Below are 24,100 nucleotides of genomic sequence, written 5' to 3' on the forward strand. Positions count from 1 at the left end.
GAGAAAAAAAGGTACTAGAATGGGCACTGAGGGGACAGGCTTGTTAAAGGAGAAAGTCAATTTATCGCGCTCTGGCCCCAGCCCTCGCAGATTAGGAGTCAGAGCTAAGAGAGGAGACTGGGGTTGGTGGGTTTTTGAAGGAATCCCACCCCATCTCATTTTACATGGGAGAAAACTGATCTTAGTAGAAGAGACTGAGAAATGGGGATCCCATAGCACCCTCAGGTCTGGAGATGAGCATTGCCAAACATAGATAAGACATAGTTGATGCCTTTTTTTTTTTTGTATAAAAAGCAAGACCCAAGAGTTTATACCTTTGAAAAGACAAAAAAGGGAGGATGGGGGGGAGAACTTTTCCTTTCTTTAAAAAAAAAATTTTTGCTTCCATCAAATCAGACTCCATATTCCTCACTAATAGCCCCTAAAGAGTTCCAGAGATCTGCAAGGGACACAAGTGGGAAGACAACAGGAAAGGAGCTCTGCATAAGGCAACCAAAAGTCCTCTCCCCTTAGAAAATCCAGTTTGGGGCTGGATAGTTACATACGTATGGCTGCTAGGTAGCACAGTGGATTGAGCACTGAGCCTGAGCCTGGAATCGGGAAGACCTAAATTCAAATCCAGCCTCAGATGCTTACTAGCTGTGTGACCCTGGGCAAGTCACTAAACCCTATTTCTCTGTTTCCTCATCTGTAAAATGAGCTGGAGAAGGAATTGGCAAACCACTCCAGTATGTTTGCCACAAAAACTCCAAATGGGGTCACAGAGTCAGACACGACTGAAATGACACAGTGACAAAAATTACATCTCTACATGTGTGTCACATTTTATGAAAATTAATGTTTTTGATATCTAGAGGCTGGGAAAGGCTTTTTTTTAGGCCTAAAGGCTGATTACACAAAACAAGTAAAAAATTTAATTAAATGAAGTTCAAACCACTGTGACTACCTTTAAGCCCCAATTTGGGAACTATTAGAACATATGATGTCCCTGGGAAAGGGGAATATAATATAGCCAGGAAAGAAAGCCAAATCCAAGAGCTGTCAGAATCATAATGTTGCAAGTATCTCTGTTGGTGTCTTTTCCCCTACCAGACTTTCAGTTGTATGAGGATAGGGAACTTGACTTTGTCAATGTCTACTTCTCCTACTGCTTAGGAAACTATGTAACAAATATTTGTTGTATTTTATATTTTAACTTTTAACTCAAACTCGAGTAGAGCCTAACATGTGACTGTCCAGCCAGGAAGGATCTGTCACCATGGGGAGATGAAGCAGAGGATGATGAGAGGCTGGAGGGGAGCCAGGCAGGCACCAAATGTGAGAGAGGGTGTCAGGCAGCCGGCCCTCTCCCTGAAAGCCATCTCCACCACAGAGTTATTTCCAGGCATTTTTCCTGTGAGAAAAGAATGAGAGGAATGTGGGCCAGCTATTAACCAAATCCACCCCACGCCAGCTCAGTGCCCAATTACATACCATCCGGGCTGGGGGGAAGGGAAGAGGAAGGGCAGGGAGAGCAATGAAGACTGTAATCAGAAAATCCCACTAAAGAAATTTGAACTGGTGGCCAGAAACATGCTATATAGGTAATATAATACACAAGGCTTCCTTAAAGGTGCACACACATGCAAATACATAAACCTGTGTGTGAGAGGTCTAGCTACACCAGGATACAGAAATGAAATACTCCCAGCCTTTTATTGTTCTTAGGGGACCTGTTCATGAGGAAGGAAGTGATACCTCATATGCAATCCAATTATATACCAAGTATAGCATCAGCTTCTCAGGCAAAAGATAGCTAGTGAGAAGGAGAGGTGGGGAATTAGGGGATGAAAATTTCACTGGCGGGCAGCAATTAAATTAAAAAACTTGGGGCAAAAGAGAAACAAAAGAAAGGGACCTCAGGCTAAGATGATGACAAGAAAAGTTTTACCAGAATCCAACTCTCCAACAAACACACCCAGGAAAGGTATAATGTATTTCAGATGGAATAATAATTAAGAAATTCAAAGAGACATAACAGTAAACTCTACCACATACAGTGCTGAATTAAACAAGAGGACCAGGAGGCAGAGCTAGAACATGGCAGGGGAGGGGAAAGCTAGTAAGAAGCTGAAGTAAATATGGAATTGCTCTGGGCAGACTTGCCATGGTGGTTAGAAACAAGTCCAAACTCCAGTAAATATGGTCAGAAACCTATGGATGCTCTGAGTGCAGCCCCCTTAGGAAGCTAGCCCAACTTCTAGTAAACAAAGCACAGAGTCTGAGGGTGCTCTGAACTGGAACGTTGGGTGCTAGGTGAGTGAGTGAGTGAGTGAGAAGGATAAAAAGAGGCTAAAGCCAGCAGGATTTGGGCTCTGGCCAGCAGGAACAGTAGCAGAGAACACAGTCAACCCCTAATGGGTTGCTGCACAAGAAGCAACAAGCTCAATGATCATGAACAGGTACTTGCAAAAGCCTTTAGACCAGCATGATTTCTAAGCTATAACTCAGGACTGTTAGGGTCACAGAAAGGGCTGGAACAAACTCCAAACTGAGAACATAAGAAGGGAAATAGTTAAGTGGGGAGGGGAGGGAAGTCTTTGCAGCAAAATTTACCTGATAAAGGTCTGCTAGCCAAGGTATATAGGAAACTGATCCAAATACATATGAAGAAGAGCCATTTTCCATTGGATAAATGATCAAAGGATTTGAGAAGCAATTCTCAAGGAAAGCAAGTCAAGCTTCAACAACCATCTAAAATGCTGCAAATCACTAATAATAAGAAAAATACAAATTTAAACAACTTTGAGGTTTCACATCAGACCAGTGAGATTGGCAAAGATAACAAAAAAGGAAATAACAATTGTTGTAGAGTCTGTGGAAAGAAAGGTACAAATATTTGTTGTTAGTAGAGCTGTTAAATAGGTTAAGTCATTTTAGAAAGAGATGTGCAACTTTACCCTAAAAGACACTAAAGTGTATATATACTTAACTTGTCATGGTTAAGTACAACATGGTTATAACGTAAGTATAACATGGTTAAGCAAGACTTGCACTGTCATGCAAGTACTCTAAAGAGGTAGAAAAAAGAGGCAACAAAATATGTACAAAAATATTTATAGCAACATTTTTTGCTGTAAAAAAAAAGTGTAGATGCCCATCAACTAGAAAATGGCTAAATAAATTTTGACCTATGAATGTCATTGAATATCAATGTGCCCCAAGAAATGATGAAAGGAATAGAATCAGAGAACTCTAGGAAACCTTGCATGACTTGCATGAAGAGGACAGAATCAGGAGAACGATTTATGCAATGACAACAAAACTCTGGATTAACATAATTATGTTATATTATTGGAGGGAACAGATGAAACTGAAAAATAATGATAAAATAAGGACCCAGGCCAGGTTCTTTCTTCCAAAGATCTCAAGAGACTTTCTTCTGCATAATCAACTGTTTCCATTCTGTACACAGGAAAAGTGAGATGAAGAATTAAGACACATTTCACTCCCTTCTTCACCTTATAAAACATAAAAGGTCTCCTTTGTTACAAATAAGCCCAGTCAAACACAAATCTATACACTGGCCATGTCTAATAACACGGGATTCATTCTGTACTTCAGCCCATCACCATAATCAGTCTTCTGGAGTCATGACTGGTCTCTTCATTGATCCTCGTTCTTAAATCTTTCACATTCTTTGTTCCTCAACAACTGTATAGTCATTGTATATTATGATTTGTTTCTTACTTTGTTTAGTATTTTTTCTTTCCTGAGGTATATTATAAAGCAATCTCTTACTACTTTCAAGATTGTGTTGCTTCTCACACAGATTTCTTTGGTATATACTTAACAAGGTCCAGCCAGCCTTGCCAATTTCATCTCCTAAGGGTCTTCATGTTATCAGAGACTGAGGGAGAAGGGTAGAAATGTGGTGTTTCCTCTGCTGTTGATGATAAACGTGTATTACAGAAACAAGACAAATACGTTCTACTTTATGCCAATTAGAAATTCTTCTGACAGTTTTATCTATAAACATTATTGGTACAACATTGTTGGTTCACTGGGGTCCCATGTTAAGCTTTGTGCAGATTATCACTCATTTATGACTTTTTGTTTGTTTTATAAGGCACCACTGCTAATAACCTTCCACCATTCTCCTAGAGTTTTATAAATAAATTTGTATTCTATATCTGTGTTGCCCTTGACTATCATCTCTCTCCACTTGGCAAAGGGATCTAGTGTTAACTGACTAAGAAGGTTTCTGGGCTATTTTGACCTCTGTGGTAAAGGAACTATTCCACACAAGTTAAATTGTTCCAGCAAAAATGGAGACAAAAGGCAATATTCCTTTTTGGGGGGAAGATAGAGCCCACTGTGGTATATGAATGGATGAATGAATGAAAGAGCATATTTCATGCCTTTACTACATGCAAAGTACTGTGCTAAGTGCTTGAGATACCAGTAGAAAAGTAAGACAGCCCTGACTCTCCAGGTCATATTCTAATGGGAAGAGAAAACACATATAAAAGTTTTAGCTGTAAGACAGATGGACAGGTCCTGCACTTTAGGGTGAAGTTGCCAAGCAGATGGTGATGCCTCTTCTTTAATGTCATTTCCACTGATAAAATCATATCAGTTTCTGATGCTGAACAATTTGAAGTGTAAGGACTTTGGTGATGAAAACTTTCTTTTCTGGCTCGTTGGTAGATGTAGCCACAGCACTCACTAAAGTAGTTGCCAGGTCACATCCCCACGGAGATTGCTTTCCTGGATCATGGCTGAGGGGGCTGTGTTGAAAGCAAAATGAGTGGTCTTAAGAGTGCTGCCACCATCAGAGATCTTGGCAGGTGGTGTTGATAGTGAGGAAGGTGGGTCCTTCTCCACAGTGATTGTTGCCCTCGAGGGTGACATCAAGGTTTGGACTGGAAGAATGGTCAGTGATCTGGAAGATACTGCTAATTCCAAAAGCTCCTGGGTTCAAAGATTTGGTGCTATGTCCATCAAGATACTTGGAGAGGTGGTAGTAGTGGTGGCTTGACTTGCCTGGCACGTACTGCCTTCTCCCTTCCCACCTCCCCTGCTTTAACAAGGCTGCTTACCTGCTCCAAAGATGTCAGCTAGTAGAGATGGCCCGCCCTTTCTCCACAGGAGCTGCTTCCCTGGATGATGGCTTCAGGAGTTGGGCTGGAAGCAGGATAGGTGGTGAAGTAAGGAGTGCTGGGAAAAGGAATCAGACAACCCAGGGTGAATCTCAACTCTGCCACTTAACTATGTGCACTTACTCAAGCAAATTCTCTCATTTGTGTAGGCCCAGTTATTTTATCTGTAGTGTAAGGGAGCTGGTATAGATGCTTCCCTTAAGTCTTCTCCAGCTCCAATCAATGATGCTAGAATTGTATAACATCTCTGAACCTGAATTCCTTCCTGTATAAAACAAGGTAACAATCAGTGATCTAAAATTCCTTCCAGTTCTAGAAGTCTACAAAAATATAGAATGTATTAAAACTTTCAGAATCTGGTCTGGGTATACTTATTCACTGGGGAAGACCCAATAGCCTTCCTCTGATTCTTCTCTAGCACTTGCACCAGAGCAGAGGTGAAAAAATAAAATTAAAGCCCACACAGAAGTCACATGTCAAGAAATGACCCATCTATCATATCAGCTGCCTTCTCGATGGGGTAGGGTAAGGGTTGAATGAAGGGAGAGAATTTGGAACTCAAAATTTTTAAATGTTTAAAAAGTTGTATAACAAAAAAAATATTAATGACCCATCCCTATTTACATGTTTTTGTGGGATTTTTGTGGGATTGTGATTAGCTCATGACCTCTTCGAGGGACAAAGCCCAAAGGGGTAAGATGAGCTGCTCAGGACCCTTGGATTTCTCAGTCAACATAAGCATGCATGATGTGCAGAGCCTTATATTGGACACCATAAGGAGCTATAGAAGGAGAAGGGGGAGATAAGTCTTCAGCCTTGTAGCCTAATGTGAAAGGTGAGACACATTTTAAAAAAATTTTTTTAATGTTTTTCAAAGGTAAGAATTTAAGCTCCTCGAGGTCAGAAAAGATGTTTTTATTTTTGCATCCCCTGTGCACAACACAGTCTTTTGTACTTGTTAAGACTAAATTGAACCCCTTGTGGTAAAAACCACAAAGTTCATTCGATAAATAAGAACACAGGTACACTTTAATTTTAAAATACTTGTGCTCCTGAAATGTGTGTGTAAATATTTTCAACACAGAGAGAGCTTGCTGGATGAAGGAACCTTCTTGTGGATCCTTTCTGTAAAGCAAACAGCTGCCCCTGATTCAGCTTCCACATAAATCCAGATTTTCATACATTATGCTGTATTTGCTTAAAACAGACTATACTTGGATAAGTGTAAAGTAGGTACTTAAAATACTGAGGGGAGGCAGAGCAGGAGAGTTAGTTGGGGTAGGATTCCTGGGTGATGAGAGTTTATTCAGGGTTTTATTTAAATGGGGCAGTCTTAAGACTGACAAAAAGAAGTACAGTGTTATTGGGGCGTGCTTAGCTGAAACAAATTTACTAACCATTATGGCCACACACTTCTGTCCCTACAAGATAGTGCCATGAACAGTAACTGTAATCCAGTGAGTGGAAATGTCTGAAAAAACCAATTGCAGGCTGAGAAATGACTTCCACAGAGTACAGAGTCTACTTAGTTGGGCTCCCAACTCTGACATTCAGTAGTCTAAAGCTCAAGTCTTTGTTTTATAAAGAGCTTGCACTGGGTGATCGGTAGAGGGGACATTCTTGCAACAAATCTGTTCCCAGTTCAGGTTTTCTGGCATCAAAGCTCAACTTGCTATTTAATAAAAGCAATATTATTGGAGAGAACTTAACATAATGAAAAGATTGATGGATTTGGAATCAAGAGATCTGAGTTTAAATCCAAACTCTGCTTCTTACCACCTCAATGACCTTGGACAAGCAAAATCACCTGTCTAGTATGCTGTTCTCTCATCTACAAAATGAGGGGTTGGAACAACATGATCTGTATAGTCCCTTAAGTTCTAGATCCTAGATGCGCTGCCTCAGATCTCATTCTCCCCTCATTCTTCCCTCCAGTTCAATAATGAGACCGACTCTTACTGGTTCGCTTTGACCAGCCTGGGGCACAAAGAAAGATAAGCATAGCAAAAAGCAATGTGACAGACCAGGCTGCAAGGTGGAAGAAAGAAGACACAAATTCTAGAACTATGCTACTAACTCCTTAGTCATATAATAATGAACAAATCACTTCAACCCACTTAGCTACAGCTTCCCTATTTGTAAAATGGGATGCTGTGAGGAAAGAACCTAGTAAACCTTAATTGCTCATGTTTCTACCATGTTTTACTTCAGATCTATTGACTGACTGCCCGCCAGAAATAAGGCCACCTCAGACCCTACACAAACCAAGAGTCAGTTGTCTGAGCTTCAAGACTCTACCCATACTCTCCTACAACAACTCCCAACCTGAGAGAAAATGGAAAGAGTGGTGACCTCAAGATCTTGAGTTCTAAAGCTGGCTCTGTCAGGAACTGGTATGTACTGACCTTGGTTAAATCTATTTCTCACTTTGAGCCTCGTTTCTTCATCTACATAAGAACAAGCCTCTGGGCTTTCAGTTCTAATGTCCTGGGACACTGTGATGGAGAAGGTATTCTTGGTCCCTTGGCAACAAAGGCCGTCGGAGGGAAACAGTGACTTTGAATCAGCTGAAGGGCAAATAGTAGCCTAGTCTTCAGGAGGTGACATGGTAGGACTCCTGTGAGAAAACAGCTAAGGTAGCTCAAATTTCAATCAGAATGTGACAGAGAAGGCAGGAAAGAGGACTTGGGAAGGGGAAACAACAGACAGAGAAGACACAGTACTCCTGCCACTACTTTATGTAGCAGGGCAAAGAAGCCACCAGCACAGACGGGAGCTTCTCACAGATACAGGGAATATTTCAGGGTGGGGGTCTCCATGCCTTCCTCCCAACTCGGCTGGCCCCACCACCCAGCAAGACACAAGTAGGCAGCTGTTGCTGCACTTCCATTTTCGAGATGTATTAGGTTCCTGGCATTCTCACCAGCCCCAGCATATCCTGTGCCTCTTCTGGCCACAAGCCATGGGGCTCAAGGTCTACACCTCATTCACAGGAAAGGAAGCTCTGTTTCCCTTGCTGGGCCCCTCAGCTACCCCCACAGCACCTGCATGAGTCTGAAGGGAGATGTAGCCTGCTGAAAGCAAGGGGTCCCATGTGAAGATAGGGTGAGATGAGAAAGCACCACTTCTTTCTTCTAATCAGATATACAGGGAGCAAGGGAAATCCCTGGAGGAGGAGGGGAAGGGTGCTGGATTTGGAGTCAGCTAACTAGATTTGAAACTCAGTGTCAGTGAACAAGTTACTTCCTTTCTCTGCCCCTCAGTTTTACCAATCTATGACATAGAGCCAATACTTGCACTCTCTACTCCACATGGTTGTTATCAAAAAAGTATTTTGAAGTACTTGAATTATCAAGAAACAAGGTACCAGTGTTAGCCATAGTGTCCCATCCCTGGAACCTCCCTGGGACAATAGTGTGAATGGGTTACAGTGAGAGCAGGATGTAGCACTCTCAGTACCACCCAGTCATGAGGCAGACCTAAAGCTCAGAATCTCAGCTTCCTAAATTCTAGGTGGAGAAAATTTTGGGAACTCAAAAGGTCTTGTTTATCAGCATCAGGAGTCAAGGACAGATGAACAAAGATTCACCATGTTTAAGAGAAACTTCCAAAGCATCACACGAATGAGAGACAAGGACTTCTAGCAACTGGGGATCACAGCATCCCTTTGCCACTTGTGGGCTCTAAGGTGAAGCCCACTTTCTCCTGGACTCTGCATATACTAGTAAGACAGTAGCACAGACTTTGGGGGGATGCTTTAATATCAAATATTCTTATAATGCCACTTTGCCCCTTTCTAGAAATGACTTAAGGCTGGCTGACTAAACTGGCTGATTCTTGAGTTGGGATAAGAATTCTCAGAGTTTACATAAGTTAATTCCGTGAAGTGGCATGCCTGAGCCAGAGAGAGTCCAATTGTTAAATTTTCAGTGTGCACAGTGACACCTCAGAAACTGGGAAACACTACCAAACAGGGCCTAACATACAGTTTTGTTGGTTGTCTGGACTTAAAGCATTAGTGTGGGGAAGGCACTGGAGACAATTGTAATAATGCATATTAAGTCTAAAGATGTGTCGTATGTACTTCTTTTTTTTTTGGAGAGCTGGTTGTTAAACACTTACCAGCATACTCCTACCTTTATACAACTTCTCTCCTCCCATTCACAACACAGGGAGGCTCTACCAGAAAGAAGACAAAGCTGCTCCAGGGTTCTGATTGGATTCAGCTTCCTAGACATCCAGGGGCACAAAAAGTCCCAGTCACATGTAGTTTGGGCTTCTCAGACTTGATGAGGGTGCCTAACACCATCCCAATTACCATGTCCTGATGAGAACTTACTGACCAAACTTATTTGCAGATGGAGGGGAGAGGGAGGCCTTCAGAGAATCTAAGTGCTTCTGCATTCTTATTGCACTGTCTTGCTATATTAGTGCAAAGTTAACCCCCTTTGTTAAATATTCAATGATTTGCGAATACGTCATTTCATCTCAACCTTAAAACTGAAGAGTGTTGGTTCTAGAGCCATAAAATGTATGCTCAAACCTTTAAGTGCTATATATCAGTTATTAATTATTATTCTTATTCCTCCCATTCTCCTTCATACCCACTTCCTGTAATAAATCTGTACCTGTTCTGTCGACTGTAACTTATCACTGCCTTTTACCTTTGAGTCCTCTGAGAGGACACTCCAAATTTCTGTTCCCCAACCAGAGAACTTCCTAATGAACCTATCCTGTGGACTCACCATCGTCTGTCATTTCAAAAAGAGGACCTCCTCAGATACTAACAATTCTTAGTTAGTCAAGTGCTTTTCAGGGTTCTACACTTACTCTTCTAGCATCCCAACCGAGAGGTAGTATGTTGTAGTGGAAAGAACACTAATCTAAAAGAACTCTTGCCAAGAAACACAAACTCATGCCATTTCAAAGTTGGAAGAAACCTCAAAAGACTATCTCATCCAACACACCAAGAATCTACAATAAATCTTCTCTGAAAAGGGAAAAATTCCTTAAACAGCTCATTCCACTTAGCTTTAAATGTTAGGAACTTCAAATTAAATATCCCCATTTCCTTCAGTTCATATTCATCTAGTATTCTTTCCAGTCCCCTACCCATCCTAGATGCCCTTCTACCATCTTGTCAAAATGTGACACTTATCTGAATTCTAGTCTTGGCTCTGCCATGAACCATCTGGGTAACACTGGACTGTCTGTAGACCTGATTCTTCCTATTTCAATAAGGAGACTTCAGTCCTTCCACTCTAACATTCTCTAAGTCTACCTTCCATCATGGCATAACGAACAAAGCTAGGTGTCAGGAAGGTGACCCACCTCTCCATGGGAGGTCTTTGCATTTCCCTCTCTAATGGTCATCATCACATAATCCTCCCCCAAGGCTCCAGGAGCACAAACCAAGTAGGTACATCCTGGTCACACCCTGGAAAGGGGCTTTTTTGATATGAACTCATACTATTATAGACCTAGGGCTGAAGGGACCTCAGAAGACATTAATTCAATCCCTTTATTTCACAGTATTACCTAAAGGGTCAAGAGGTTAAGGGGTCACACAGATAGTAAGCTGCTGAGCAAGATTCAAACAGAGGTCCTCAGTCTTAAGATTCAACATTCTTTCTACTTTCTATTTAACTTCCCACTGCCTAAAGGCATGGCAGGAAGTACAAACATTATCATGGTTGTTGTTGAGTTATTTCACTCATGTCCAACTCTCTGTGACCCTGTTTGGGGTTTTCTTGGTAAAGCAGCTCATTTCACAAATGAGGAATTGAAGCAAACAGGGTTAAATGACTTGCCCAGGGTCACATAGCTAGTAAGTGTCTGAGGCTGGATTTGAACTCAAATATTCTCAACTCTAGGCCTAGTACTCCATCCCCTGCACTACTTGGTTCACACAGATAAGACTCCAGTTCTACTTGCACTGTGGAGGTAGAATAGGAGGATTTTGAAGGAAGGCATGGTCAAAAGGGCCTAAGTGGATGGGGAACCAAAAATCTGGGTTAAAGATTTAAAATTAGAATCAAATTGTAGAGTAAGAAAGGACCTAAGAGATCATCTAATCCCATCCTCTCAACTTGAAATATGAGGGCCCTGAGACCATTTAAGGTTAAAAAAACCAACTTAGCCCCAATCCCATACAGTCATAATGAAGAATCATCACCATGATTTAATCATGGGTCTGAACCACTAGAAAACACACAAACACACACAGAGAGTAGCCCTGGTGCTGTGCCACCTTTCTCCAAGGGACAAGGCTGAGTAACTTTGGCCCATATGTCTCTCCTTAGCCCTGCCAAAAAGCTATCCCTCTCCGATGTCTATTTTCATAAAACTCACCGCAGGTAAGTTGGGCACAATGCATAAGGTGGAGCGCAAGCATTAGGCCCTTTAATTTCCGATTTCCCAGCCTGACTCCCCTGATGACCTGAGCTCTCTGCTGTGAGCCCCATGTGGCCATACATCAGAATAGCTGAAGTCAGCTAGGCCCTCCCATGCCATCTGCACAGAGGTACCAGCAGGAAAGAATGGGGATGGATGCTCTCAGTAGGAGTAAGAGTTTTAGGGAAGCAGATGGAAAGGCTAAGTTCCCTCCTTTTCTAACCTCACTGCCAAAGTCCTCTTCATGTTGGGGAGGGTGGTAAGAGGGAGTTTGCTTCCACGTTCCATGTAATTCATTTGTCCTATGATCATACTAGGACCCCTGCTTAGACCTCAGTCAGGTAGCTAAATGAGTCCCCAGGCACATAGCAGAGTGCATTCAGTTAGTGACACTGAGCACCTATCATGCACAATGTATCATACTAGATGCTACAGAGCACACCAAAAATATGAGCAAAAGATACAAGTATAGTTATAAGAAAAAATAGTCACTAGTTTATCAGTCATGTATTAGACATGTTACACACTGAGGGGGGTATATAGTTTAAAGTAAGCCAAAATCCCTGCCCCTTTGTGGGCATTTACATAGCAGGGGATAAGTCATAAACACAGATAAGTATATTTCAAATCCATGATTTTATCAATGTTGGCACTATATCCCATGCATACTGAAACTCCTCTCTTATCTTTGTTATCAAGTCTACAAGAGTTGCCATGGCAGGAAAATTTACAGCCCTGCAGACAACATTTTGACAGCCTCTCCAAACTTAGTTAGACACGAACTGGAGTGACACATTTACTCTGAGCCTTTCAACCTTAGAGTTTGTGCTCCATTAGCATGACCTTCAAAAATCCAGAGTCATCTCCACACCACACTGAGACAGAGAGGAAGATGACACATGCATTAGAGTTTGGCTTACAAAGATACAAGGTGCTTCTGAGATCCAAGGGAAAGATTAGCATCAAGTTTCTCTAAGCATACGTAAGAAAGCTAACTCCAACTGTAGCAGCAAATGCAAAAGGAGGTGATAAGAGGTCCAGAAGTTCCAAGGATAAAGAAATTAGGTAGACTCGACTAGTGAAGGAAGATTTCATGGAGAAGGTTGAACTTGATCGGCGCAGTGAAGGTCTACTGGGATTTGTATAAGCAAAGAGGATGGCATGGGGTACATGTGGAGGAAGAATAACGAACAGACTTATTCTAAAGGAGTTTGCAGTTTACTAGAAGATATTAAGTTGGACAGCACAAATACACAACCAACAAAAATATATCTAATAAGCTATACAGTTTTTACAAAAAGGTGAAGAGTAGGTGAAGTAAGAATCAAAAAGAAGACAGAAGAAGGGGAAAGCAAATCAAAGACGATGTCTTAGACAAAGTAATCTTGAATGACAAAATATGAAAATAACCAATGTTAGGAAGGCTGTAGGAAGACAGGAGCACTAATACTTCATTGATGGAGCTTTGCATTGGTCCAATCATTCTGGAAAACCATTTAAAACTAGTCTAGATCCTTGGGTGCAGCTTTTTGACTGAGTTCAAGTGTTACAGAACAAATCCTTTTATTAAGGGAATTTGTTCTGTGAAGTTTGGATTCAGTCAAAGGGCCACAGTTGAAGACCTAGAGGCCACATGTAGACTCGAGGCAACAGGTGCCCTGCCCCTGCAATAGATATTCTGAACAAGTGACACTACTATCGAATACATACTCCACCCTAAACACCCAAAGAGGTCAAAGACAGAGTGTAAGGTCCTACACATACAAAAAACAATTTTATAGCAGCACTTTTGTAGAAGCAAAGAACTGAAAATAAAGTGGGTGTTCATCAGCTGAGGGACAGTTGAATAAATTGTGGAATATGAATATAATGGAATTACATTATCATAAGAAACAATAATATGAAGAAATCAGAAATCAGAATAAGGATTTTCAAGAACAGATGCAATACTTTACTTCAGTAAGCAGACAATAATACAAAGGAAAACAATGAGAAGCATTAGAATACTGATCAAATGCAGTGACTAATCTTGATTCCAAAGGACTACTGGTACCCACTTCTTCTCATCGGACAGTGGTATGTAATGGGGGAATATGTTATCAGCCGTAGCCAATTTGTTGATTTGTTTGATTTAACTATCCTTATTTATTTCAAGGAGGGATTTTTATGGGAAGAGGGCAGTTATTGGGAAGTAACAGAGATAGCCTCAAAAGCATCAATAAAAATGGATTTTAAGAAGAATTTTTTGGAAAGATAACCTCAAATTATGAACAAAAGTATTCTTGAGTTACTTTCTACACTTCCTGCAAAAGGAAAGAATTTATTTTGGAAAGCAGCACTTCTAAAAAATATTAACAATAATAACTCATGATTGTATAACACTAAAAAAAGTGCTTTCCTTGCATTATAATCCTGTGAGGTAGACAGTATAAGTAATTTTGAGATAATAATATTTTATCCTCTTTACACATGGGGAGACAGAAACTCTACGAGGTTGTTGCTGGTCTATGATTATACAATTAATAAGCATCTCGCAGGATCTGCGCAAAAGCAGATTACTAAGTCTAGTAATCTAGCCTCTACCATGCTATCTCTCCAGGGAAACCTTCAGAGAGAAATCAGAGCTTTGGGAAAACAGTGGACTACTGAGTCCAACTCTTATCATCTTTTCTACCACCCTGACGACCCAAGTTTAAATGACTTACAATTCAAGTCCTTTGGTCTCAATTCCTGAAACACAAGCTCCATTGGAGGGCATGACTATAAAAATAATGTGGCCAGTGAGATTTCTGTCATTATCTGCAGCAACTTTTCTCAAACCAGGGAACAAAGCAGCAGCAAGAGGTCAAATCATCTCCGATTACAGAAGCTCAGCAGAAGGAATTTTTCAAAACATCAGAGATCAAGGTAACATCACCAAAAGCCAGGCTGCATAGTGGATACAGCCAGCGCCAAGCCAAGGAAGACCTGAGTTCCAATCTGCCCTAAGAAATTTACTAGCTGTGTGACCCTGTGCAAACCACTTAACCTCCATTTGCTTGAGTTTTCTCATCTACAAATGGGAAAAAATAATAGCACCTATCTCCCAGGGCTGTTGTGAGGATGAAATGAAATAATGAATATCTGTAAAATACTTAGCATACATCATCACCAATATTATTATTATGAATTATCTATAGCTATTATTACTGCTACTACCTACAGATATAACTGAATTACCCTGAAAAAGAAAGAGAGTTCCTGATGCTTCAGCAAAAAGAACACTAGGCTGGGAAACAGGAGATCTGGGTTCTAATCCCAGCTCTGCCACAACTAGTTGGGTGACTCTGGGAAAGTCACTTTGACCCTCTGGGTCTCAGTTTCCTCATCTGTAAAATCAATCTTGATTTGATGATCTCTCTAAGGTCCTTTCTAGCTCTAACATTCTATACCAATCATGGTATTTTTCCCTAAGAAACATCAGAACAATTGAAAGATCACATGTTTATGTCTGTGTGCTTATTTGCCTAGGAACATATATGCGCAAATGTAGTTATAATGTGTGCAGTTTCCTCAGGAGGAAGGGGACCAGAGGAAGGAGGGAAAACAGCTTTTCACTGTTTCAAGCAGAATGTTCAGCTGCATATCCAATTTTCACAAATGGATTACTAGATTACATTCTTTGCCACAGGCAGCTGTCCCTGTCAAATAAATAATCATCGCCTTACTTTTATATATCACCTTTCCTCCCATGGTGCTTTTCCTGCCTCTGGGATGCGATCTGGGAACAGCTACAGCAGCTTTCATTTGGCAGTGAAGGAATGGTGGAGGGGCCCAAATACACACCAAAGGGAGAGTCAAGGCAATTTTACCAGCACAGGGTTCCTTGGGAAAGACTAAAAGGAGATGGGAGTGGTAATCTGCAGTCTCAAAGTATGGAAAGGAAAACTGAAGCACCAAGAAAGAATAGTAAGGTGAGGCACTTTGGGTTCCACAGATGGAGAGGCGAGAGAATTGTCAGGTGCAGGGTCCATGCTAAGCCATAAGCAGCAACCAAAGAGCTCCCAAATACCTGCTATTGTACGAGGTGCTATGCCAGAAAAAATAAGCCCCGGAAAGCACTTTACTAAATAGTTCTGGCTTGGTACAAATAGAAATAAATAAATAGGAATGGAACACTGCGATTCTGGGTCTTAAGGGCAGAGGAGGTTAGAAAAGCTGCATTTGAGCCCAAAGGAGAAAAACGCATCATCTTTTCCATGCAGCTGAAAACACGTACTTTAAATATAGTTTATCTACATGATTTCATTTGTTCCTTCAAACAACATGAGTACAATGGCATCCTCATTTTAAAGCTGAGTAAATTCAGGGATATAAACTCAGATTCCCCTTGACACTAGGTCTATTTCTCTTCCTATATGTTCCCTGATTTTTTCTTTATCCAAAGTTGATAGGATGGGAAATATAAAACTTCACTACACATCCAGCTTCTAAGTAAAAAGCTCTCAAAATACTGAAATGGACAGTTTTGTTTCCCTTCTCACCAGGGCAAAGCACCTAGGAGAGGACACAGGAAATCGCCCTAAAACAGGGTGCATGAGAGAGAAAGAAGAAAAGCAGATTCTTTGCATGGTCTATACCCTGGAAAACTGAACTCAAGTTCTTAGCCAAGTTACCCCAAGAAAGGACCTTGGAATGCCCTGGAGGTATCCTTTTCCTGTACATAGTCAGTTCCGGGTCTCAGTGAGGCAAGTACCTCAAAAGCCTTAAGCAGAGAATCTTAGGAGCAGAAGGAGCAAAGTCTTGGTAAACCTAAGGGAAAAGGAGAATTAGAAATAACATGACCACAGAATATCTGGCATGTTTATACAATGCTTCCCTTAAGACTGATCATTCTCTGCTAGGTAAGTTTCTGAAATCCTGGTAGCTACAAGCAGGTCTACAGTGGTACCTTGAGTTATGGTTGTATAGTTCAACCAGTTAAGACTTTCCATGGGCATGAGTAACTAAGAAAGAGTTTTAAAGTATTTTTTACCCCAGAAGGCTATTTATTATTTACTTAGATGCCATTGGGAGCCACCAGAAATTTTCTTTGATTCTCGAGTGGAGAAGAGAGAGGCAGAAAAAGTGGTCTGAGTCCTTAGCTCCTTGGCCGACTCTGTAAAGTGATCCCAGCCCTGTGCAAAGGAAAAGAAACCTGTCTGTGGATCTGAAAGGGAAGAGGGCCTGAAATACCGAGTAACACAGGAGGGCAGGGAGGGAAGAAGGTTACTCTGGCATACTCTGCTGTATGTCAAAAAGAATAAGCACTAGTCAAGGAAAGTTTGAGGATCTCATAATACCCTCCCTAAAGCTGTCCCACTGTAAAAGCTAAACTGAATGGGGCAACTCTCACCCTTTGGAAATGGGGACCTACTCCAAACGATTTTCAATCGAAGTACGAGACATGTAGAGACAAGAGTCTAGTCAGGAGAAGGGAAAGGAAGGGAACATGGAAGGGAGTAGGAGAAACCTAATTAAAGCTAATTCCTCCAGGGCCACCTGCTAAAAACCATTTTCACTCAGAATTTGAGCACAAGGGTCATAAAACAATGGTGCCAGAGGATCCTCTCTCTGAGTTCTGGCCAGATGACATAAGGCAACAGCAACAATCCCTGTTTCTCCACTGGCTCCCCCAAAAAGCACCATGAAGTTGAAACCTGAGCTGATACCATGGGGCAGTGAGAGGCAATTTACAGCTGGAGAAAGCTGAGCATTCACACCAGATGCTGACCCAGTGGAGCCTGGGAAAGCTGGGGAGGTGTCTCATGTACTTTTCTCAGAAGGCTCAGCCACCTGATGGGGCTGCTCCCTAAGATTTAGGTTCCCTGGTGTCAGCCAAGAAAAGGAGATGAGTGAAAAGAAGCAGAGAGGAGCCCTCTAGCTTTCCTGAGACCCACTCCTGGCTCCTCCTCACACTTCCCTGCTAGTGAACTTCATTAATTTACTCAACAAACATTTATTAAGTGCCTACTATGCGCAAGGTATTGCACTAGACCAGAGGAAATCCAAAGAGAATGACATTACAGACCTGGCTCTCAAGGAGATTATAATCTAGCCTAATCTAATCAAGCACACTCAGAGGGGAAGGAGGTGAGGGGGTGGGGGGATAATGAAAAGGAAGGAAAGGAAAGAAACACAAAAAGAGGGAGGGGAGAAATGGGGTAAAGAAGGAAAGGAGGCACACTGTAGAGAGTTCAAAAGGACATAAATTTGTCATCAGAAGATGTGTATATGTTTCCAGCTCTGCCACTAACTAGCTCGGGGGATTTAACCAAGACATCTCACTTCTCTGGAACTCAGTTTCATCATTTGTAAAACGAAGGGAATTGACTTGGAGGTCCTCTTAAGACCTTAGCCAGATCTAAAATTCTGCTACCCATAAGGAGGGAGAAAGAGAAATGAGGGAAGGAGAAAGAAAGTGCAAATAACTGGCATTCTTGGCAATCCTTTACATTTCAAAAACCCCCTCTTATCAAAGGGATCTCTATTTCATTAACAATCATAAGCATCCAGGTGAATTACAGAGAAGGCTGGACAAACAAGGCCTCTGCCCTCTAAGTGCTTCTAGCCCTTCGCAGAGTCTCAAAAGCAGACAATTTAAAAGACACAGAAAGAACCAAAATTTCATCTCCCAACTCAAGTAATTCCCTAACCACACACCTCCCTTGATACCCCCGAGGCAGCAACCTCATTCCTACCTACAGCTTATTTATCAAAGAATCTTAAGGTGAAAGGAGTCACCTAATTCCAATCACCTCATTTTACAAATGAAGAAATTAAGAGCCAGGGACATAAAATGATTTGGCCATGGTCACATATCCAGTTAGTGGAAAACATGTGCCTAAGACCAAAGTATCTTATGTTACAGCCTAGTCCTTTAAAAACTGCCTCTCCCATAGCACAGACCAAGAAGTGGCCAAGGTTTGGTGGGACTGAGGTATTCAGACTGAATGGGACAGGAAGGGGGAGGAGTAAAAAGAGAAATCATAACTGTGTTGTAGGAAATCAAACCCTCAAAAGTGCTGAATGCAGAGAGATCACATTTGACAAACATGAGAAAATCACAATCACCTAAAACCTTTTTTTTAACAAAAATAAGTCACACTCCTTCCTCCTTTCACCCAGGGGATTGAGCTGTAAGCTGACCAAATGGAAAAGGAGGAAAGGGGGAGGAAGGACCCAAAGCCAAACATACTGCTAACAGCGCAAAAGGGGGTCTATCAGTGGAGGGGTATGAGAGAGGAGGAAGGGAGGGAGGAGGGAAGGGAGTGGGGGAGGGAGGAGGGAAGGAAGGGGGGGAGGAGGGAAGGAAGGGGGGAGGAGGGAAGGAAGGGAAGAAGAGAGGGAGGAGGGAAGGAGGGAAGGAAGGAAGGAAGGAAGGGAGGAAGGAAGGGGGAAGGGGGAAGGGGGAAGGGGAAGGGGAAGAGGAAGGGGAAGGGGAAGGGAAGGGAGGAAAGCAGAAAATTCAAGGGAACCCCTAGCTATGCCAGATACAATTTGGTGTAGTAGAAAAAGCAATGAATTTGGATGTCAAAAGAAATGGGTTTGGGAGCAGCTAGGTGGCACAGTGGATAGAGCACCAGCCCTGTAGTTGGGAGGACCTGAGTTCAAATCCAGCCTCAAACACTTAATAGCTGTGTGACCCTGGGCAAGTCACTTAACCCTCACTGCCTTCAAAACCAAAACAAAGAAATGGGTTCTATTGTTAGGTCTTACATTTGCTAGCACTACAGGAAAACATATGCAAATTACCTAACCTCTCTGACCTTCAATTTCATGATCAATAAAATTCACTAATAAAAATTAGTTTCTTTCAATAGTACTTTAAATCTGAGAAAGCACTTTCGTCTCAACAGCCCTGTGACAGACAGTGAAAGTAATACTTAGGGTCATACAGGTCTTCCAACTCACAAATCCAGAATTGTCATAAGGAAAGAGTTTTATATCCAATAAAATTCCATATAAATGTGAAATTTTTTTCCTCTAGGGAACAGGTAATGTCACTAGCCTCTCAAGAAGAAACAACTCCAAAAGTATACCTGGTTAAGGAGTTCCCATATTGGGGATTATCAGGGGGATAGATAGAAGAATGTTTCTATTGACAAAACCACTTGGCTTCAGGATTACAGGATTTGTTCCTCTAGTATTTGAAGCTGCACCAGCAAAAGGGGTGAGAGAAAAGATGAGATCTTGCACTATGGAACATCAGGATGGTGACACCAACTAAGTAGTAGTGTTGAAAACAGATATTTGTGTCTTCCAGGGAGGAAGGAGATAGAAGATGATGGAATAAGGGGGCATTTGGAAATTTGGCAAGACTAGTTGTATGCCTTTGAGCAGAATAATCTCCTAAAGTCATTTAGCGAAGGCTGAGATGGATATACCCTGCCCAGCCCTGTTTCCCCTCCAAATAAGGCTGGTTAAAGTACAGTCTTGCCTGAAGACAGAGGAAACACTGGAGTTTAAGAATTAAGACCAGAGGGGCAGCTAGGTGGTGCAATGAATAGAGCATTGGCCCTGGAGTCAGGAAGACCTGAGTTCAGTTCTGGCCTCAAACACTTGACACTACTTACAAACTGTGTGACCTTGGACAACTCACTTAACCCCAACTGCCTTGCCTTCCCCCCTCCAAAAAAAAAAAAAAAAAAAAAGAACTAAGATCAGAAAGAGACCTTAGATATCAAGTAAAGCAATGGGAAACTAAAGCTCAGTGCAAGGAAATGATTTACCTTTCAAAAATCATACAGGTAAGTAAATAGCAAAATAAGGATTTAAACCCAATTCTTCTCACAGTATAGTGGAAAGACTACTGGACTTGACACATGAAGACCTAAATTTTAATCGTGGCTCCAAGACTTAAATCAAGGGCAAGTCATTTTATTTCAGTGGGTCTCAATTTTCTAATCTATAAAATAAAAATTGTAATACTTATAATCCCTACCTCAAAGAGATGGTGCAAGCTAAGTATTCATAAATCTTAACATTTTATAATATGAGCTATTATTAACTCCAAATCCAAGGCTCTTTCCAGCATGCACCATGGCTACTTTGTGGATGGCCTCTAGATGCCCCTATTAATAAGGGTTTTCTTCCTCGAGGTTTGGAAGATTTACTATAATCACAAGATGTAGAGAAAGTCTTTGACAAAATACAGCATTCATTTATAATAAATAACACTTAAAAGAATGAGCATAAGCAGATGTTTCTTTCATATAATGTTGCTTAATCTATCTAAAACATAGAGGAGAAAGGCTAGAAGCCTTTCCAATAAGATTGAGGTAAAGCAAGGATATCCACTGTAACAACTATTATTTCATATGGTTCTAGAAATGCCAGCTATAAAATTAAGACCGAAAAAAAGAAATTTAAAGAAAAAGAGGAAACAAAATTATCTCAATTTTAAAATGAAAGAATCCTTAATATTTCCTTAATATTCAACAGAACAAATTAGTAATTTCAATAAAGCCGCAAGTATATAATAAGGTCACAAAAATCAATGGCCTCTCTATATGTTACTAACAAAACACAGCAAAAGACCAAAAAAAAAATCCCATTCAAAATAACCAAAATCATTCAGAGTATCTGGGAGTTAATCCATGAAGACACACTCAGAATTTACATGAACACTATTACAAAAACACTATTTACAGAAATAAGGGAAGATTTAAATAAGTAGAAAGAGATTAATTGTTCACAGTTAGACCAAAACAATATAATAAAAATAACAATACTACCTAAAATAATTTAGATTCACTGCCATACTAAACTACTAAGAGGCTGCTTTACGGATTTAGACAAAATAACAACAAAATTCAACTAGAACAGAGTTCTTAAGTGGGGTTTCATGGAAACCTAAGGAACTTGTGGTTAAAATTCAGAATGGGGAAAAAAATTACATCATTATTTTCACTAACCTCTAAACTGAAATTTAGCATTTTCTTTAATTATGTATTTTTTAAAAATTATTCTGAATTATATTATATTATTATATTCAGAATACCAAAAGGATTCAAAACACAAAAAATTAAAAACCTGTAATCAAAATGAATAAAAGGTCAAGAATCTCAAGGAAACTAATGATAAAACTAGAAAACTGGGAGACATGGTATTACTTGACCATAGTATATACTATAAAACAAAAACTGCCAAAAAAAAATAAAGTGAACTAGTTTCAAATAAGAAAAATTGATCAATGAAACAGATAATCCACTGATTGACAATGATTTATTAAGCACTGACTATGTACAGCAAGTATCATGCTATGTATGAGGTACAAAAACAAAAATTAAACATTCCCTGTCCTTTAGGAATTTATATTCTATCAGGAATATAAAGTTAAAGTTATACATGACATGAATATAAGGCAATTACTGGGTGAAAAACCAGCAGCTATGGCAATGAAGGATTTCATGAAGAATAAGCCACTTGAGCTGAGTCTTGAAGGAAATTAGGGCTTCTTAGAGTAAGAGGCAAAGAAAAATAAGGCCAATTTAGCAGCACTACAGAGTGCATGAAAGGTAATTACATGCCCAAAAGCTGGAAAGGCATGTTTGGGTCAGGTTATGAGAGGTTTTACATGTCAAACAGACAAATTTGTAATTAATCCTGGACCTAATGGGGATCCACGGGAGTTTCCTGAATAGTGGGAGAAAGATCTACACTGTCAAATCAGTATTTTAGCAAAATCACTTTTGCAGATATGTAAAAAATGGGTTGGAGTCAAGAGAAATTTGAGGTAAGGGAGATTTGTTAGGAAGCTATTACAACAATTCTAGGTGAGAGGTGTTGAGGGTCCGAACTTTGGAAGTGGCTATGGAAAAGAGATAGATATGGAAGGTAGACATTAAGTTAGAAACTATAAGATTTAGCAACTGAATGGATAGGTACAGTGAGTGAAAGTAAGGAATAAGGATGACACTGAGGTTTTGAATCTGGGTGATTGGAAGGATGGAGGTACACTTGAAAGAACCAACAAAGTTCTTAAGAGAAGACTGATCAGGAGGGAAACATAGTGGACTTAGTAATCAAGACCCAGAATTATCTGAACGTAGCTACCTAGTGTTTGACACATCAACAGAAACTACTGGGAAAACTGGAAAGAAATCTGGCAGAAATTAGGTTTAGCCCAGTAACTTATAGCATACAGCACAATAAGCTCTAAATGGTTTTATGACCTAAAGATAAAAAGGTCACTTTTTTTAAAGTTAGAGGAGAATTGAAAAGGAGAACTTATGCAACTGTGAACAGGACAATTCTTAATTAAGGGATAAAGCTGATCACTGAAGATAAAACAAACAATTCTGATTATAAAAATGGAAAACTTTTACATGGAAAAAATTAATGCAAGTAGAATTAGGAAAAAAGCAGTTAATTAGGAAAATTTTGCTAAACTATATGTACCCTTTGATCCAAAAATACCACTACTAGGCACTCCCAAGAAAGCCAAAGATAGAAGAAGAGGCTATATGTGTGTGTGTGTGTGTGTGTGTGTGTGTGTATAAATTTTTAGCCTCACTTTTTGTAGTAGCAAAAAAAAAAAAAAAGTAGAAATAAATAGTATGTCCAGCAGTAGAGAAATAGCTGGGCAAATTGTGGCATAAAAATATAATGGAATATTATTACACTATAAGAACCGACAAATATCAGAATTTGTATAAACGGATGCAGATTAAAATATGCAGAATAATTACAGGATGACCACAATAATACAAAGGAAATAACACTGCAGACTTCTGCATTCTGATTAATACAGTAGTTAATCAAACATGTCTCTGGCTTTCCAGAAGAGAGGTGGTAGACTAGAGGTGTGGAATTAGGCATGCATTTTCAGAGTTGGCCAGTTCATTGATTTGTTTTCCCTGACCACACTTATTGGTTAAAAGGAAGGACGTTATTGGGCTTATTCAGGTGGAAAGAGTCAAAGGGAAGTGACAGTGATGAAAAAGATAAGATGATCATTAAACATTTTTTTAAAAGAAGATGAATTGAGTGAAGAACAGATGAACAGCTTTGGCTGCAGTGAAAATCAGGTTCTAATAGATCTTCTCCAGGTTCTGAGAGCCCACAGATTTTCTGCCTCAACTCCATCCCCAGGAGACCTCCCACACCTAGCCCTTCTACCTCTAATAACAAAATGAGCCTGCTGAAAGACTGTGGCAGCTGAGACCACCTGGCTCCAAAAAATAAAATGAGTTCTTTCATGGACTCCAGCTCTTAGGCTTAACTCCCTCAGTCATTTAGCATGGTTCACTACCATCTGCCTGCACCTGCCACTTTCCCTTCCTCCCACTCTAGTATGACTATGCTATGCTCACAGGGAATGATAACTGTATGAAGGGGAATGATGTGTAAGAAGGCTAGCAAGGTATGTTGGGGTCTAGTTATAAAATGCTTTCTTGCTGCTGTTCAGTCATTTTCAGTTGTGTCTGACTCTTTGCGACCCCATTTGAGGTTTTCTTGGCAAAAATACTGGAGTAGTTTGCCATTTCCTTCTCCAGCTCATTTGATAGATGAAGAAACTGAGGCAAACAGAATTAAGTGTCTTA

The 24,100-nt window shown here is 40.5% G+C and overlaps 1 protein-coding gene across 1 annotated transcript in view; it reads right to left on the reverse strand.

Annotated features, from left to right (window-relative positions):
- Positions 1–3,311: 3,311 nt before the first annotated feature.
- LOC140531951 (uncharacterized) overlaps positions 3,312–24,100 on the reverse strand; it is a 64,792-nt gene continuing 44,003 nt past the window's right edge. The window contains exons 5-6 of the mRNA XM_072650565.1: positions 5,082–5,199; positions 3,312–3,444 (exon numbers count right to left, since the gene is read on the reverse strand). Coding sequence (XP_072506666.1) covers positions 5,100–5,199 — 100 coding nt within the window. The 3' untranslated portion in view covers positions 3,312–3,444; positions 5,082–5,099. The remainder of the gene's footprint in view (positions 3,445–5,081; positions 5,200–24,100) is intronic.

Source organism: Notamacropus eugenii, chromosome 3, assembly GCF_028372415.1.
Source record: "Notamacropus eugenii isolate mMacEug1 chromosome 3, mMacEug1.pri_v2, whole genome shotgun sequence".
In the NCBI taxonomy this organism is placed as follows: domain Eukaryota; kingdom Metazoa; phylum Chordata; class Mammalia; order Diprotodontia; family Macropodidae; genus Notamacropus; species Notamacropus eugenii.